Consider the following 20301-nt stretch of genomic DNA (forward strand, 5'->3'; position numbering starts at 1 on the left):
TGACCCCTATATTATCAACATATTATGATAATCATATTTTGAACATATTTAGCCTGGGTGACCCCTATATTATTAACATATTATTATAAACATATTATGAACATATTTAGGGGGTATATTATCAGAATATTATCATAAACATATTATAAACATATTATAAACATATTTAGCCTGGGTGACCCCTATATTATCAACATATTATCATAAACATATTATGAATATATTTAGCCTGGGTGATCCCTATATTATCAACATATTATTATAATCATATTATAAACATATTTAGCCAGGGTGACCCCTATATTATCAACAAATTATTATAAACATATTATGAACATATTTAGCCAGGGTGACCCCTATATTATCAACAAATTATTATAAACATATTATGAACATATTTAGCCAGGGTGACCCCTATATTATCAACAAATTATTATAAACATATTATGAACATATTTAGCCTGGGTGACCCATATATTATCTACATATTATTATAAACATATTATGAACATATTTCTATGGGTGACTCCTAAATGATCACAATATTATTATAAACGTATTATAACATATTAAGCCTGGGTGACTCCTATATGATAAACAAGAATGAGCATATATAGGCTCATGCTCAAGTGATATTCAGTGTATGTGCATCGAACCCATTTTAGCCTTGTGATTTATTTGATATTTTGTACATTTGTTTTGGTATTCGTATAGTTTTGTATTTTTTCACTTTGTAAGATCAAACAATTGACTTGACTTTAAAAACTTGATCTTCGAATGATTTTTAATATTATTTAAGTGAAAGAACTTCAATTCCTTATTAGTATAAAACTCCAACATACTACCGGCCAAAGGTAAGTTTCACATTCTAATTATTTTTGTTCATATTTTTCAGACTACTTAAAATATCTAGAAAATGAGTATCTTATAAACAGATCTATTTTCAAAAAAAATTTTAAAATGGGGGAGAAATTTATTTCCTTCATCAAAAGTATGTTTTCCGTTGGAGACCAACTTCGGTATTCGTTGGATTTCCTGCTCCTCCTCTACTGCTTACAACCTGCGACTGGTTTTGGTAATAAAAGTTTAAATGATAATAAAATATTAGGAAACTATTTAAAAAATATATCCAAGATAAGATAAACTAAAAATTGCTGAAATATTTTATTGGTTCTTTTTATTAGCTTTCATAAAAAAAAAACAGAAAAGAATGTGTAAAAAAATGTTTAAACGTCTTAGATTGTTAAAGTTCCCCCCCCTTGGAACATTCCTGTGTACGCCCTTGCTTTAGATTTTGGAGCATCAAGTTCTAAGGGCCTGTTTCCTTCAATATTTAACCTGGGAACTCATGCTGAGGTCAGAGCCAACACTAGCTGTGGGTCAGGCAGACAGGAACAGTACTGTACACTAGGGGATAGTAAGGATGCAAGGTATGTACGTGAAACATGGTGTCTCACCAAACATGACAGTAGCAAGATGCTCTGTAGGTCGTCTTTAATCTTTGAAAAACTGTGCTAAATATATTTGTAAACCTAGATTTAGAAGAAACATTCTAGTGTTGGTAATTTCCAAAAACTTATAAACTTTGAATTTCCAAAATGTTGTCTGCATTTTTTATGCTTTAATTTTACTGGAGATATAAAGAATTTTGTAAAGATTTTGACAGTTTTGGTTTTATTTAAAGGAAGTGTTTGCGAAAAATAATTCTATCTGCTGCGCCTATATAAGGAGAAAATTGTTAAGAACGACTTATTTAATTTCAAACAAATAACAAATATTATGAAATATTAACTCTATACGAATGCGTCGAAAAATAATCGATGACTACAGATTGTAATATCTGAATGATTTGTTTAAAATTAAATTATTTTTTTATACGATCCGAGTCGCACTTTGCAACTTTCTGAATTATTATTACGCTACGTTCTTCAGTATAAGTCGTTTTTAACAATTTTCTCGTTATAGACGCAATAGATAGAAGTAAGCTTAGTTGCGATCAAAAGCGATTATTTTTCGCCGTAATCGTACACCCCCTTTAAATTTTCGCGAACACTGCCTTTAATAAAATTGAATCCTGAACTAAATTCTTAATATCTCCGGTATTATTGACAGCACAAAAAAGGCGGACCACATTTTGGTGGAAAAGTCAGGACTAGGAAGATTTTGTGGTATTTTAACAGCATGGAAACGAGTCTTTAAAATGTCGTTATGTTCCATCTTGACGAAGGAAAGACAAACAAAATAATTTTTTACTGATTTTGAATAAATCATCAAATTTATGAATTTTAAGCTCCGGCCTTTTGACATACAGTGAGAACTTTATCACACTGGATAAAGAAAGACGACTTTTAGACTTCAGTTATGCGCAAAACTCCTCTGGAATTTTGTTTCAGGGTTATTGTGAACGAGTTTTATCCAAATCTTTAAAAGACTACATCTCGTGTCTTATCTGTTAATTTAATTAATCTATGAGTTGACTTAATATCTTGTAGCGACTAAATGTCGTCTTCCAAAGAGAAAACATAAAATGCGGGGAAAATTTAACACGAAAATTCTTTAATAAATAAATATCGAAGGTGTGGTATTTGTGATGAGAAGGATCCAGATCGAGCTCACCCTGCACACTTTATACTAGATGGAACTGAGAGGTAGTTTACTTTGTATTATTAAACTTTTTTTGCTAAAAAGAATTAGATATTAAAAGGTTAAATTTTGTTTTTTGTAATAAAAATTTGTTCCTTTTCGATTTTATTTTGTTCGTTTTCTAACTGAAGGATTGTTTAATTAAATCGTTTGTTCAGTAATAAAAACGTAAGTTTATTTAAAAGTTCGTTGAAAAATCGTTCATTTTGTTTTTCTTTGCTTAACTAGATATCAATTTACTTCTCAAGATGCTTTTTGACATTATAATAGTAAACTAACTTGAACTTTTTAGATGGTGGCAATCCCCCTCTCTTGCATTTGGGCCATTTACAAATATAATTAATGAAACGATAATAATAAAGGGCCAGCATATCATACGGTTACCCTTACTATAAATCTCAAGCAAATATATCAGGTATATCTGTATATAAAGTAGTAATCTCTGTTTGACTTTTGTATGTCCGATCATAACTCGGAACCCCTTGACCGATTTTTCTGAAATTTGGATTTGGGAACTCGAGTGTAAAACCACGGGAATGCTCGCTTAGTTGGAAAATTAAGCTGAGTGTGTAACAATTTAGAGAAATATTATTTTCTAGTCAAAGCTGGGGTCCCTAAGCTAGTTTATTATAACATTCCGTTTGATAAACGGAGAAAAAAATGATCTTGAAGAAATTTAGTGTTCAGAGAAAAAGTTGTGAAGTGAAATTTGATATTTATAAAATCATTAAATAGGAAATTCTTAAAAAAAAATGTGTTTTAAAGGTTTTTAATTTCGTAAAAAAATTTAAATTCTTGAAAATCCGCGAAATTTTTTTAAAATCCACAAAAATTTTTTCTTCTGTGTTTTAAAATGTAAACAAAAAGAACATGTTCACAATTTAAATAGAAGATGGGCGCGAAACGCCCTAAAAGCATAGTATTTATAAATAAATATTATACTGTTAATGTTTTCAGGTTGACTACCTTATCCTAACTGCTGGACAATCTCCACGGCCTGCAAACTGGGTACTAGAAAGGAAAAGCTTTACTTCTTATTTTTGCAGTAAACGTTTTTTAAATAACAATCTCCGACAAAAAAAACTTTCATGATTATCTGTAAACCTGAATTACGCTGTACATTTTTTCATGATTTATCTTAACTGTTAATAACTATGTAACATGATTAGCTTAATTACGTTGTAAAAAATGACGTAAAACTTTTAATTACGTCAGATTAAGGCATTATTAGACCATTATCTATCTCCTGATGGACATGAGTAAGAAACTACACATATAGATTGTTTGAGACAGTAGAAAACAGCAAGAAAGCGTATAAGATGAGGGAAACAAGAAACATCAACACAAATAGTTTTGAGACGGTAGAAAACATCAAGAGAGTGTATAAGATGTGGGAAACAGGAAATATTTACAAGGAAACAGTTTCCTGTGATGATTCAGGAAAAGAAGAACAGATATCAAATGATTGCGAACATGAATGGTATTGCAGGAATGGTATGAGAATTTAAAGAAAAATTTCCTAGAATGGAAAAAGGATAATCCAAACGGGATAACAAGAAACAGGAACAGGAAACCAGTTGTTGCATTCGATACAGTTTTGACAGAGAAGAAGATGAAGAAGAGAGAGCAAGGATTGAAGGACAAAAGGACCGAGTATTTCTAGATTGGTTTCCTCGAGTACAGCCCATGCAACAAAACCAAAGCTCTAGATGAGAGAGCAGAAGATCGGGTTTAAATAGATAAGCTGTTGAATAATGAAGATAAAGCTAAGATTGAAGCCTCACTGAGTAATGAAGAGTACATTAAACACAGTACTTCAAACAGTTTGAACAATGCAGTAAATTTTAGCATTGAAAACGTGTGCAATTAGTGCCAAATTCCTGTACACAATAGGAGGAGAATCATATACCAGAAGTCTGAGAAAGAAAACTGGAAGACAAGAGCTTTGGAAAACCCATGCTATCAGAAGAGCAAGAAATAGTTCTTCAAGAAAATACTCGTAGTTTAGCAGGCAGTATACAAGAAGAATCACAAAGATAAAAAATTGTTTTCTCGAAAAGTTTGCTTTTATAACATTCATGCATAATTTTGCATATTTTCTCTCTTTTCTTTTGGAAACCTGTATTTTCAAAAAAAATTTATTTAAACAAATTTAAACTACACCATTTATATATGTATTTATATCTTTGTGTGTGAATAAATCTTTATAATAATAATAATAATATTTATACTTTGATCAAAGAAACGAACAAAATCAAATTTTCTAAAGGAAAAATAAAAACGTTTTATTAATCTCCCAGAGTAAAAATATTTTATAACGAAATATAAGCGAAGTTGTCTTGCACAGAAATTAGAAACAGGGTTTACATCTCAGAATATTGGGGAGCCTCTTTAAACTTCAAATGATTAAACACAAACATCATAAAAGACAGGAACATTGAACAGTTATATGAATTATTTGAAAGATTAATGATAGTGGAATGATCTGCAGATTCCAGAGCCATGCAATTTCAAAAATTCAAGAAAACTTGACTTAGGTTTAAACTGGCGCTGGGCCTTATTTATGGCTTGAGCTTTCTGATTCAAGCTGTATCTTATTTTCCACAGAGTTGTGTTAAAAAACAGTTTATTATTCTAATTGGTGGATTTTCCTGGTAGGAATTGGCGCATTCTGAGTTTTTTATAAGAACAAGACTCAACAGTGAGTCTTATTCTCCACTATAACCATCCAAGGTCGGTTTTATTTTCATTAGGCCTACCTTCTATGTCCAGTCTAAGATCTCACAGCTGTCAATCACATGACACAAGCTGTCGTCAGAGTCAAGTCTAAGAATAGGTCTTAAAGCTGGGTTTTTGTAATCCAACAAATTTGAGTTTATAACTCAAAAACAAATGAGAAAACTGATAATTCATCCCCAATCATGTCTGTCACACAATATAAACTGTAATTGTAGTAAAGTAAGCTGAGATATAGATCTCTGGATGGAGTGAACTGGGAAGCGTGGCAGTACCATGCAATGTCTGACCAGGACTGCTGGCTCGACTATGGTATAGAGCCAAGGAAAGGAAAACCGGTTTATAAGGTAAATTGCTAAAAAATTCTTCTGAAGTTCTCATGGTTGCCAACCCTGCTTTGCCTTACCTTTCAGGTGTTTTCTGCCTTGCTGGGTATGTTTTTTAACATGGTTGCAACCTGGTGTTTTTTATCCTAAAGATTCAAGTGTTTTTCTTTATAACAAAAATATCTTTGTAAGGTATCAAAGAGAGAGCTCGAAGATGATAAATGGGTTTTGTCTTTGATTGTATATAGTTGAATTATATGTAGAAGTAGTTGAAACATGTCTCCTCAACTTGAACCAGTTCACGAGAGATGTGGCTCAAATTTGTCAAAGCAGTTCAGTTACTTCTTTCTTTATGTCTTAAAGGCAGGGGCGGATACAGGGGGGGGGCGGTAAGACCTTCGCACCCCCCTGAGATTTAAGAATAGCTTTTCAATAGCACTTAAGGGAAAGATAACCTAGTGCAAAGAAGGGAAAATATCTATCTTAAAGAAGATTTTCGTCTGCGGCACGTCTTTTTGTTCCAAAATCTGGATTTTTTTGTTCCGAAATAAATCTAGCACGCCCATCACTTATATCCAGTATCCGCTCCTGGCTAGAGTAGTATTTTTTTCAGAAACTGGTGTTTTAAAGTTTCCAAGCGCACTGCTTATTATACTCAAGTTCTTAATCTTATTTTTTATTTAATTATTTTTTTTGTTGATGTAAATGTTTTTTTGTTATTTTGTAGTAGAATTGTTGTTATAGTGTAAGTTGTTTGGTTGTTTTTATGTTATTGTTGTTATATTTTTGCTGTTTTCTCTGTCTTTTGTTATTGCTATCGCTTTTGTCAGTGCTATATTCTTGTTGTAGGCTGATGATGAAGTTATCTGTACCAGTTACTATTCAAGTCTCAAACCTATTGGTAAGACTTTAATCCGGATAAAGTGAACTTTTAAAAAATTTGAATCATTTCCCCCCCCCCCCCCCCCCCCCCCATTATAGCAAGAAAAACTTGTATCAATGGGGGAGGGGAGGGTGGACGGGAATTAGAAAAGCACTAACAATGCCTCCCCAACTCAACTCGGTTTATAGGGCCTGCTCAGATATTGTTAAAGAAATATAATTGTAAGTGTAAATTTTTTTTTATTATGATTTAAACTGTGAAATTGAAGAAGTAAAGTTCGCGACAAAAAGAAAACCGTAATTAAAAACTCACAGTTTTACCTCACTATTATAATTTCTACTTGTTTTCTTGCAACGAACGTTTTTATTTTTAATCATTTTCAAAAAAAATCTTTAAGATTGTAATTTGCAAAACTTTGATTTCACTGTAATTTTTTTTCATCAAATAAATTGTTTCAGGAGAAAATTTTTAGAAAAATTATTTAGCAAAATTTTTGTTTTTCAGAAAATGGCGAAATTTCTATTTCTCTTGTCAATGGAAGACCAGGTGCTAAGGTAAAAAATTAATTTATGAAAAAAATTTAAAAACATAAAATGTATTTTTTTATATTTCTCACCATCATTTTTTATATAGGGTCCATCAAAAACCTTGCTGGATTTCACTAAAGCACGATATATTCGGCTGAGATTCCAGAAACTTCACATTCTCGCGATTGATAAAACTATTCTAGGTATGTTTTCAATTTGGAGATTTGGCATTTTTACTATCATTAGAAAGAGCTTACAAGAGTTTCACATAAAGTCAAAAATATTTAGTTGAATTCTTTTAAATACAGCATACCACCGGCTCAAATCCTGAACCACCGATTCAAATTCTCATGTTTTATCTTATAACTTTGAACCGTGGGGATTTAATATTTGAACCGGCGGTAGATAGTTCAGTGACCTAGCTCAATTTTGTTAAATTCTGGCATTTATGTTGACGCTGTCAACCAAATTACCAAAGGTTTGATCACTGGTTGCAAAATGGAAATTTTCAACAACAAAAAAATTATCATCCATCAAAATTACTTTGATTTCATAAAGGTTGTAAGAGTACCTTCCTATAATTTTTCAACACTGGGCTTTTAAGGCGCCCATCTTATATTTCAGTAATGAACATTTTCTTTTTGTATACATTGTAAAACAAAAATAAAAAAAAGTTGCGGATTTTGTAAAAAAATTTTGTGGAATTTTCAAATTTTATGAAAATTGAATTTTGGAGACAAATTTTGAAATTTTGATCATTTATAAACCTTCCCTAGGGACATGTGAAGTCCCACACACAAAATGTGAGTCCAATTGGTTCAGCCGTGTTGACGCTTATTGGATAAAAACGGACAGACAGACAAACAAAATAAGCAAAGTATATTTTTTGTGCTGCTTGAGGACGTAACTTTGCTTGGAAATGAAACTTTTGAAATAAAAGTCAATCCACTCAATTTAAAACTTATAACCAAGCAAAAACATTCGTGTGGTTCTAACGGGTTCTCCAATCAAAATTTAAAACAAATTGGTTAAAGGGGTTGGTGAGTAATAAATAGACACAAAAACAAACAAACACCCAAACTGAGAATACTACTTTGCATATTTAGCATACTTTATAATTTTTGCATATTTTAATATTTTTAGGAGACATTGCACATCCAGAGTATGCTGATATTGCCAGACGATATTTCTACTCAATCAAGGATGTATCTATAGGTTAGTGCCATTTAAAGAAACAAAGCTTTCAGGGCACTCAGCACACCCCTTATCTATCAACAATCTTAGCTTTGAATTGTTGCTCTTCAAGTTGCCATTTACTCATTGCATATTGCTAAAAACAATTTTTGCGGAATTTGTTATTTAAAGTGGTGCAATTCATGTTTCCAGCATGAAAAGTGAAAAATTAAATCAATTCCCTTCACTTATTCAGAGGTATTAATTGGATGATTTGGATCTATCACTTAATAAGGTCCCTGAACTAGATTTATAGTTATAGAGACCTGGCTAAAATTTATTAAATTCAACACATGATTGGCATGTATTGTAGGTGGACAGTGTCCCTGTCATGGGCATGCATCAGAGTGCCCGGTCCTGCAGGTTAGATTATATTTTGCTAACAATATTCCTAGGTTTATTGTGAACACATAATGTTCAGATTTATGTTATATTGTTTAAAAGAATTGTTTTAAAAGCCGCAAACAAAATTTTTAAGAAACAAAAAAAATCTAAACTTAATCGCTTTTAGTTCTTGCATATCTTTGTTTTTCTGAATTACTGTTATTATTTGCTTTTTCTGTTCTCAAATTTAAATAATAAACAAAATTTTTTTCCGAATTCGCAATCCCACAGGTCAGCTGTAAACTGTGTGTAGGATACCGGAGATTACGAGTGCAGATGCCGCCACAACACTTGTGGCGCACTCTGTGACTCCTGCTGTCCGATGTTTAATCAAAGACGATGGAGACCTGGAAAATATATTTCAGGTAAAATCAGAATTTAATAAAAAAAACGAAAAGTAAAAATTGTACACTCATAATCAGAAAGAACCGGAATCAATTCACAATTAATCAGATGATTTTACAATCTAATTTTACAAATATAATTAATGAAACGATAATAATAAAATAGCCCTAGTTCTTAAACTAACTTGAACTTTTTAGATGGTGGCAATCCCCCTCTCTTGCATTTGGACCTGCATATCATACGGTTACTCTTACTATAAATCTCAAGCAAATATATCAGGTATATCTGTATATAAAGTAGTAATCTCTGTTTGACTTTTGTATGTCCGATCATAACTCGGAACCAGGAAATTAATGTGAAAGTTGCTAATGTTTAAGGAAATGAATGTGAAAGATGCCAATGTTTAGGAAATGAATGTGAAAGATATTAATGTTTAGGAAATTAACGTGAAAGATGTCAATGTTTAGGAAATAAATATTAAAGATTTTAATGTTAAGGAAATGAATGTTATAGATATCAATGTTTAGGAAATGAATATGAAAGATATCAATGTTTAGGAAATGAATGTGAAAGATGCAATGTTAAGGAAATGAATGTTTAAGATATAAATGTTTAGAAATAAATGTGAAAACATCAATGTTTAGAAATGAATGTGAAAGATATCAATGTTGAGGAAATTAATGTGAAAGATGCCAATGTTAAGGAACTGAATGTTCACGATATCAATGTTTAGGAAATGAACGTGAAAGATATCAATGTTTAGGAAATTAACCCTATTCCTGCTGGGGGGGGGGTCAATTTGACCTAAAACCGGGCTTTAATACTGACTGCCTGAGTCCTCAGGCACACTGCCTGAATGACTGCTTTTGCCTGTAGCAAACTAAATCTTTGTTTTGACCCACTTTCACTTGTCAGATTTTGATAAAATTTAGCTTTTTGGAAAGCCTATGACATAAGGAAACGGATTGCACAAGTTTTGCGAAAAAAAAATTGCAAATTTTTTGCAAAAAACCTGTCAAAGGAAATTTGCACATTTTCAGTTTTTCTTGATTAAAAATCAGGTTATTTAAAATTTTGCAAAAGTTTAGGAAATGAATGTGAAAGATGCCAATGTTTAGGAAATGAATGTGACAGATATCAATGTTTAGGTAATGAATGTGAAAGATGCCAATGTTTCGGACACGCTGACGAATGTTATTTTGATCCTTTGGTTGAAGCTGAAAGAGGAAGTCTAAACACAGCAGGTGATAAAATAAAAAAAGGGATTTTAACAATTTTAAAAATTGTTTCGTTTTTCGATCGTTTTCATTAACAAACGTTTCGTTTTCGGAAAAAACTATCGTTTTTAAAATGACCCAAAGAAAAACAATCGTTTTTGAAACTATCGTTTTTGTAAAAAAATTGATAAATATGTTGACGATCGTAATCAAAGGGTGGTCGTTAACGATCGTTAACGAAGGGTTGTAGTTAACGATTGTTAACGAAACGATGAACTTTGAAAAAAAACTTGCATGCAAGTTTATCGAATGTCGTCTTACATGAAGGTAAAAAGTTTCAGGGGCGCTAAACTTCTCGATATTTTCTTTAAAACTAATCAATGATAAGTACTGATGCCCTTCAGGGCGGTTTCCTCTCAGCTCCTCTCTTTGTTAACGATCGTTAACGAAGGGTCTTCATTAACAATTGTTAACAAAGTTAACAAAGGGTCTTCTTTAATGATCGTCAACGAAGGGCTGTCGTTAACGATCGTTAACGAAGGGTCTTTGATAACGAAGGGAAGTTGTTAACAATCGTTAATGACAAGCTTTATCAAAACGATAGTTTTTAAAAACGATAGTTTTTAAAAACGAACTTTTTTAAAACGATCGTTTTTTTCGTTTTCTTGCCATCGTTTTTATAACGAAACGTCGTTCTTTTTAAATAAAAACGTTAACATCCCTAGTTACATAAGGATGCTACTATAGTACTTCATAATTTCTCAAAACTTCTCCAGTTTTCACTTTGCAATAATTGACTGTTTGAAATTTCTGATTGTTAATAAATAGATGTATCTTTTAGTTATTCTGTCACTTGAACACAGCACACTTGAACCTCTACGGTCCTGTCAAATTCTACAGTAAAATCCTTTTTAAATGAAATTGTATTGTAAGCCATCCTCCTCTTAGTTCTTATAAAACGTAGAAAAACAAAATATTAAATATGTTTGATATTTTATCAATAATTGTTTTCAGGAAAGAAATCTGGTGGAGGAATATGTTTGATATTTTATTAATAATTGTGTTCAGGAAAGAAATCTGGTGGAGGAATTTGTTTGGATTGTAGAGATAAAACTACAGGTAAGAGATGCACCACACACCACACCCCCACCCCACCCCACCCCACCCACCACAAAAATGCAAACTGTCAATCTAGTCCTGTCCACTTCATCTTTACCCATAATACCTTGGACCCAAAAAGCTATGTAAAATTGCATAGGCTTTCTAAAAAGCTATTGCCATTGGCTCACTCAAAAATATATCAGCTTGTTTATCAATCACTTTTTCTAACCAGAAGTTAAAAACAAGTCTGTTAAACTCCTAAATTGTAGATTGTTGAAATGTCCAGGAGTAGCTAGGTCTACAAAATTTATAAATGAGTTGGTTTCGTATAAACCAAAGGTCAAAGGCGGCGTTACGTCACTGCAAAGTTAACTCCATCCTGAAAATTGATGCATTATTTGTATAGCTACAATTGGGTGGCATGTGTTAGAAAAGTAAAAAAAAACACAAGAGCTGCAACGCCCCCCCCACACCCGACATCTAGGAATAGTGTCAACTTTGTACTTGCAAGGGGTAAACTGTGAACGGTGTGTGGATGGTTACTACCGACCTAACGGAGTTTCAAGATTTGATCCTAAACCTTGTGTTCCTTGCTCCTGTTCAACTCCAGGTATCTTTTGCATTACAGAGTCCGAATTTTAAGACAGGGTATAGATATGAAAACCAGTTTTGAAACCCAGGTTTCACGTATGGGGTTAGGCAGTTTTGTGGATATCAATATTTTTGTTATGAAATATTATTTTATTCAGTTTCTTCATATTCTCCATTTTTGGTAAAACTTTTAACCCTATAAAGGCTGGGGGGTCTGAATCTATGTATAGCCTTAGAGAATAGTTATAGAGTTGAAATGCATGTTCATCACCCCATTTTTCAATTTCAGCTCATTGAAAAAAAAATTTAACCGAAAACTTTAATAGTTTGGGTGCTAGGGAGGGTTGAAAAAAATGCCAAAAAAAGGGTAAAAAATGCAAAAAAAAAATTTGTTCTGTTTTAAAAAAATATCAACGTATGACACATGTTTCTACATCCATTTTTCAAGGGCTTTTCAAAAATATAATTTTAGATCTGTAGATTTAGTCACAAAACATGTATGATGGACTTTTTACCGCCCTGCACCCTACCTGGCTACCCTATGCATTGGAAAAAAATTATTTTACAAAGAAATCCTTTAAATTTTTATTCATTAAAAGTCACAACATTTCATGTTGATAGTGTCAAAAATAAGAATGCCTGGAGAACAAAACTAGAGGGGGGGGGGTGTGAAACGCCCTGACCCCTCCAGCCTGTTTTGTATTAAATTTATGGAAATTTAAAAAAACTTACAAAAAGGCGTGTATTAAGTATGCATGTATAAAAAAGCCGTTGAGAATAGGTATAGTGTTGAAATGCATGCTCATAGCCCAATTTTTCAAGGCCAGCTCAAAGAACAAAAAAATTAGACCGACAACTTTAATAGTTTGGGTGCTAGGGAGGGTTAAAAAATGACTTAAAAAGGGTCAAAAAAGTGACAAAAATCAAAGTGTGACATATTTTTCTACATGTATTTTTTAAGGGCTTTTTAAAAATATAGTTTTTAAATCTGTAGCTTTAGTCACAAAAAAAGTTATGGGCTATTTAAATTTTTTTCACATACCAGATTTTTTTCCGCCCTGTATCATACCCTATAAATAAAAAAAACTTATAAGTGAGAAATCAACATTTGAGCAATCTTATATGCATTTGTTTTTGTTATAAAGCTAACGGTATTACCAGAACAATAAAAATCATTGATTAAAATAGTTCTGTGTAGTGTTATATTGTGAATAATTTCTGATTTTTATTGAACTATTTAGAATCAACCCTTGAGACAGTCTTGTTTCTAATCCACAGTTTTATTATTTCTACTGTACGTCATTCTTAGAGTTAGGCATAGCTTTTATTTTACTTTATTGAATTGTAGTTTGTTTGGTACATTTATAAAACACCCACAAAGGCTGACAATTTCATGACGATCTTTAAAGAGAGTGTTCGCGAAAAATTAAAGGGAATTTAGGCTTCCGGCGAAAAATAAGCGCTTTAGATCGCTACTAATCTTAGTTCTATCTGTTGTGTCTATAAGGAGAAACGCTTTAAATTCAACTATCTGAAGATTACATTTTTTGTCGTAATAGTCGGTTAACTAATACAATAGATGATTTGCCAAAGAATGTAACTTGTTTTAAGCTGCAGGGAAACTTAAATGTCAAAAGAAAGGCATGAAAGATTCCGTACAGTCGTCCTTTCTTGGAAAATTCTGTAATTTTTTTATCTAATTTGTTTGTGTTTTCTTTACTGCATGTGTATTGTGTACTGTACTGCATGCTATCTACTGTACTGTCTGGGACACTAAAAATTGTATGCACTGTAAAACAGTATTACAAAATATACTACAGATCACAGACTAGATATATACAGATTGCTAATTAGCTTTCACAGCCCAGGCTAACTAGAAATATAGTAGTACCGGCACGACATGGTACATTCCCACAACAGGTTTTTGATTGCCATCGAACGGCCTCTTGCATATAATACCCATTCAGGGGTTTAGTTTTACAATTTTAAAGAAAATTTTTTTTTAAAGTCTTTTATTTCGTTCTCAAAGGATCCTTAAATATCCCTGAAGATATATGTTTTCTAATTGGTCGCGTACTCTAGTTGTTCACAATGGAACTTGTAATCTTCTATCTTTGCTACAGACTTTTTCTAGGATCACAGGGAGTATCAAAATGCTATGCAGACAGTGAATTGTCCCATCAGGTAAAAAAATATATGTTATATATATACATACAATATATATATCCATAGACACAGTGTTTCGTCCTATTAGGACTCATCAGTATGGCTCTATTCATCAGATTTGATTTTGCAGTTGACGGGACTTGAACCATGAATCTTTAGATTATGAATCAAACACGCTAACCACTGCTCCATCAAANAATTTATAATGAAAAAAAAAAATTTAAAATTATATATTTTTTAAATTTTAAAAATATTAAAAGCTTTAGAATTCTTCCTAAATCTTTAACTTTGAATCAGTGGTTCAAATTTAAACAAGCAGTTGATAGTTCAGAGACATTCAGTCCCAGATAAAAGGATTATTTTTAACTAAGTAATTACTTAATTTTGGGGACGGTAATTAAATTATGAATAGTTAGGTGAACCGAGTAGATGTATAACTATACCTACTTAGCTCAACAACTTCTCATTTTTCATTAGTCCAGAACTCTGAATTCATGTTTAATTCTAGGTGTGATGAATGTTCTGTAGGCTATACCAATTATCCAGGAATAGAGATGCATAATTATATATATATAAATATTTATATCTTCCTAAAATAAGTTTAGAACATTTTTATTGTTTATTTAATATATGTATATTTAATTGGGGAACTAGGTACTAGGTAGCACTACGGGAATTTTCTTAGCTTGGTTTAACATTTTTGAAGTTCAACTTTTGTAGAAAGAAACTTAGTCCCCAGGCAAATCTAGGTTCCTGAAAGAAATATGTGCATAACATATTTTTAAAAATATATAATTTATTTATATTTAAATAACAAAAATGTGCAAAAGAAGCCAAAATATTTGAATTATTTTGTACAAATGTGAAGAATATGTATATTTTCAACCCTGCATGAAGTGTACCCAATTGTACATATTTTATTGAAGATGCATAGTATGTATCCCATAGACTGTACCCCTTGTACATGTATATTACCTCTGTATATTTATAAAGTTTACCACATGTACATGTATATTATGTACCTCTGGACATGTATAAAGTGTACGCCTTGTACATGTATATTACCTCTGTATATTTATAAAGTTTACCCCATTTTCATGTTTATTATGTACCTCTGGACATTTATAAAGTGTACCCCATGTACATGTATATTATGTATCCCTTGTACATTCATAAAGTGTACCCCATGTACATGTATATTATGTACCTCTTGTACATGTATAAAGTGTGCCCCATGTTCATGTATATTATGTACCTCTGGACATGTATAAAGTGTACCCCATGTACATGTACATTATGTACCCCTTGTACATGTATAAAGAGTACCCCATGTTCATGTATATTATGTACCTCTGGACTTGTATAAAGTGTACCCCTTGTACATGTATATTACCTCTGTATATTTATAAAGTGTACCCCATGTAAATGTATATTATGTACCTCTGGACATGTATAAAGTGTACCCCTTGTACATGTATATTACCTCTGTATATTTATAAAGTGTACCCCATATTCATGTATAAAGTGTACCCCATGTACATGTATAAAGTGTACCCCCAAATAGATTCTAGTACAATAGATGGCAACGTAGAATTTGTACACTCTCAGTACAGTTGTATTCTGACGTCACAATTGTCCACTCAGTTTTTGTGTCCGACAAAATTAGTAACAATTGTGATATTTTTAGATATAAGTGCTTATCTTACAGTTAAATAATATTAATTTTGTGTGTTCTTTACTTTCTGTTTTTACACTTATTTATTTAATTTTGGAAAACATGTCAACTACTGTGAGAAAATATTGTTTTCCTTGTTATATTTGACACTTGTGACGTCGTGTATAATTTGTTCATATATCTGTTGCCACCTTTTGTGCTTGATAATCTATTAGTGTACCCCATGTTCATGTATAAAGTGTACCCCATGTACATGTATAAACTAAAGAATACTCCTTATGCATGTATATAATTCAACCCTCCCCTGCTGTAAGGAGCATATATGTTTATTATGTATAAAAAGGTACTTTTGTAGCAAATACCTACTCCATAACAATTTACTCGAGACGTATCTATCCAGGTCTACTCATTACCAAGATCAACCAGGACTAACTGTTTGATTCTAATCAAATGCCACACAGGCAATATCTCAACCAGACTTAACTCCCAGGTTCTAAATGACACACAGGCCAACCTTGATCCTTGTTTTTACCTTAACCTTTTTGTCCTCAGTGTTCCCAGTAAAACTTTTATAAATTTCTATATACCCCTGTACAAATATATCTTATATTTATATTATGTACCTCTGAACAGAGTGTACCCCCTGTACAATATATCCTATATTTATATTATGTACCTCTGAACAGAGTGTACCCCCTGTACAATATATCCTATATTTATATTATGTATCTCTGAACAGAGTGTACCCCCTGCCCCTGCAGTTTAGCTGGAACGCATGGAGAACAGTGCACTGGCAACTGTAAATGCAAAAAGCATGCCACAGGTACCAAAACATATTATTAGAATTTGATTTACTGAAATGTTCTTGTTTTCATTTAAAAATCGTTTTAAAACCAAGGAAAAGAAATATAAGCAAGCTTGTATATTAAAATCCTAGACAAAGGAGATTGGTGGAAATGTACAGTACCGTCTTCGAAAGTTCGAAGACGACTTTCGATTACAATTTCTTTGTCTACCAAGCTTTCAATCAGCTTTGATACATATAGACGTGGAAACAAAGAGAAGCTGCAAATTAATTGCTTCTCTTTGTTTATTTGTAAACTTGTATTTTGTAGAAAAAAAGCTTAATAGAAATCAAAACTGAAAAGGAAAAATCGTATTCGTTGTTCGAATATAAGCACCGACCACTTTAGTTTTTGTCAAACAGAGTTGGAATTATTTTATACAAATTCATGCGATTTTTATTTTGTGAATTTTGGACCACCTGCAATTATACCAAATGGCCCGAAAAATCAACAGAAGACCTGTCCGTCTCATACGATTTGTATTATCCATTACCCCCAAACGATGCGTAGCAATCAGGAACTAAACACTTGCCACAAACTCTAACTCTCTAATCTCAGTATTTTTAACTATTTGACTTTACACAAATCATAATTGATAGGTTTAAATATCAAATGTATACAACAAGGGATGGGCATTGGTTTAAGAAAAACGATAACTTTTCATTTTTTCTTTTATTATAGTTCCAAACTTGCGAACCTTCGTTTTCAGTAAAAGCAGAAACTAAAAAACTTTAAATTTTAAACTTTTGAAAAAAATATGAGATTTAATGGAAAAACTATGTTTTTTAATCCTCAAGTATACGCCGGTTTAATATATACTGAAAAAGAACCAGATTAGAAAACCGTAGAATGTGAAGACGACGATAAAGTAATACTGAAGTGCATTTCATGTTATTACAAAGCAAAGCCTTACTTGTGAGTTTTAAAATCAATTTTAAAGCATATAGGCCTCTGTCAATATTATTAGTTTCAAGTGACCTTTCTATGATAGAGTGAGATTTTAAATTCACAATGGTACCCTGAACAAGTTTTTTTGTACATGAACAAGTATGATTGTTTTCCAGTATAAAAGTGACCTGCGTCAGGAAGGTGCTATGGAAACGCCTCATTAACAGATTAAACACTTGTCAAGCTCGCAAACGCGACGTTATCTACCTTATTAATGATTAAGGTTTCAAGTGATTCTGGTATCAGGTATGACCCTTTGTAAATGGCGGGTTACTGAAAATAACGGGGACATGGAAACAGATCAAAGATTATTTTTGTGGAATTTCTGTTTTTTTTTAGAAATTCGAGGAAATCCCTCAAAAGTTCAAAATTGAGGGATTTCCGAATATTTTGTATCCGTTTCCCAATATTTTTAGTTGAATGGTTTCCATTTTTTTTTGTTCAATTTCCTCATATTTTTAGGTCCGTTTTTGCTTTTTTCACAAACTTTAAAAATCTCAATTTGTTGCTCGGTTTTTTCAAATTTTAGGTTCGTTTCCTCATATTTTTTATCCGTTTCCGGTTTTTTTTTAAAACTTTAAAAATCTCAATTTCAAAAAACGGAAACAGATCAATTTAAAAGTTTTTGAAAAAAGAGGTGACGGATCAAAAAAAAATGAGGAAACGTACCAAAAATATTGGAAATCCCCTCAAAAATATTATTGGGAAATCCTTCGAAAATATTTAATTAAAATAAAGCGGAAATGGATACACAATTTTGGTAAATTGATTAAAAAATCAAAATTTGAACTTAAAGGGATTTCCGAAAAATTTTAAGAAATCGCGGAAATGCATCAAAACATGAGTAATTTGATCGGTTTCCGCTTATTGAGGCGTTTCCTGCATGTCACTCAAAAAACAATTGACTGTCTCTTTAATTTATAAAAAAAAAAATAGAAAAATTCAGATAAAATATTCTTTTTTAGAAAAATAAGAAAAATATCAAATTGTCCTTATAATTAATTGTAGGCCGGCGATGTGACCGTTGTAAACCTGGCTTCTTTGCTCTACAGAGCGCTAACCCTGAAGGGTGTACAGAATGTTTCTGCTACGGTGTTACTTCGTCCTGTGATTCAGCTGATTATGGAGTAGAGATTATTGATCATCAGTCAGGATGGATGGTAAATATAAACCCTTAAATAGATCGAGACGACTGACTCAAGTTTGTGCATTGTGCAGTGAACATCCAAATCTCTTTTTAAAAGTTGATGTTCAAGATACTGAGCTGAAAACTTTAGGATATTGCAGTTTACATTAAGATGAATGCATTTATTAATCTCAAGATTTATTTAATCATTAGTTTGAATCCAGATAAGTAATTAAAATTCAACCGATCAAGGTGGAGCCATTTGATGGTGTTATTTAGTTAAGGTGTTTCTTCTTTTTTTGAGGCGTTTATATTCTTCAAAAATACTTTTAAAACTTTATCTAGTTGAGGTGTTTCTTCTTTCTTTTGATGCATTTCCATTTTTCAAACAAAGTTAGAAAACTACATTTAGTTGGCGTTTCTCATATTATGTAAAAAAAAATTATTTTGAACAATTTTTTGGAGAAACTAAAACGAAAATTTTATAAGCGGAACACCTCTAAAATGCCTTTAAAATTAGCGGAAACGCCTAAACTAAATAAAGTTTTTAAACATTTTTCAAAAAAAGAGGAAACACCTCAACCAAATAAAGTTTTTAAAGTTTTTTTTTAAATGGAAATGCCTCAAAAGTATACGGAAATGCCTCAAAAAAGGCAAATAGTTACTGTTTGATCAAAATTAGACCGATAACTTTGATAGTTCGGATGCAAAGAAGGGTTGAAAAAAATACCAAAAAGGGTAAAAAAAAATGTTTAATACAAATGTCAAAGTGTGAAACATGTTTCTAAATCCATTTTTCGAGGGCTTTACAAAAATATAGTTTTTAGATCTGTAGCTTAATTTACAAAAAAGTTATTGGCGATTTCAGATTTTTTTACTCAGACGGATTTTACAAAATATCGTTTCAAATTTCTATTCATTAAAAGTACCAAAATTTCAAAATCACGGCCTGTTTAGGGTTAAACGGACTGTTAACGTAAGTTCGAGTGATCCTCCATTGACAGAGTAGCATGTCCAATTCACCACAGTACCCTCAGAACATTTGTTCGATCAAGAATGAGTCCAGTTTTGAAAACATATTACTTTAATGGGTCCCGTTGTGAACCAGACATTCCCAAGTTTTGAAATTAGAACTTCAGTCTCTTTAACTTTTTCTGTACGTCAGACGATAGAACCCACCAAACTGTGAAATAAGTAGACGAAATTTAATCAATGTTTTGTATAGTCTTTTTTATTTTATTTACTCTAGGTTACAGATTTAAGTGGAAGTTTACAAATTCCTCCGTATTGGAGTAGTGTCACTAGTGGTTTAACTATAGCTCAGGTAAAAACTTTTAATGATTGATTGAGAAATTTAATTACTTCTTATTTAAGAATCAATTTAAAAAATGCTTACGTCATTCAATTAAAGGTTATTTGAATATTTCTGAGGCATACGAGTATAACAAAAATAAATATTTCAATATTCTTAGAAATATAATTTTTGTTAATCAATTAAGATTATTTTGCTTTACAGGAAGATATTGGATTAGATGCATACTATTGGCAGGCGCCT

The 20301-nt window shown here is 31.8% G+C and overlaps 1 protein-coding gene across 1 annotated transcript; it reads left to right on the forward strand.

Moving 5' to 3' along the window:
* Positions 1-899: 899 nt before the first annotated feature.
* Positions 900-20295, forward strand: LOC111708911 (laminin subunit alpha-1; the record flags this gene model as incomplete). The annotated part of the gene is made up of 22 exons (XM_023482417.1): positions 900-1075; positions 1292-1430; positions 2577-2648; positions 2936-2964; positions 3006-3058; positions 3601-3662; positions 5618-5726; positions 6555-6606; positions 7093-7142; positions 7222-7318; positions 8259-8330; positions 8662-8711; positions 8986-9097; positions 10226-10321; positions 11363-11413; positions 11907-12005; positions 14121-14170; positions 14807-14813; positions 16567-16650; positions 18629-18780; positions 19996-20070; positions 20263-20295. Coding segments are annotated over exons 1-22 (1659 nt in total), but the record flags the coding sequence as incomplete, so codon positions are not given.
* Between the last annotated feature and the right edge of the window lie 6 nt (positions 20296-20301).

The sequence above is a fragment of the Eurytemora carolleeae genome, unplaced genomic scaffold (assembly GCF_000591075.1).
Source record: "Eurytemora carolleeae unplaced genomic scaffold, Eaff_2.0 scaffold904, whole genome shotgun sequence".
Taxonomy (NCBI): domain Eukaryota; kingdom Metazoa; phylum Arthropoda; class Copepoda; order Calanoida; family Temoridae; genus Eurytemora; species Eurytemora carolleeae.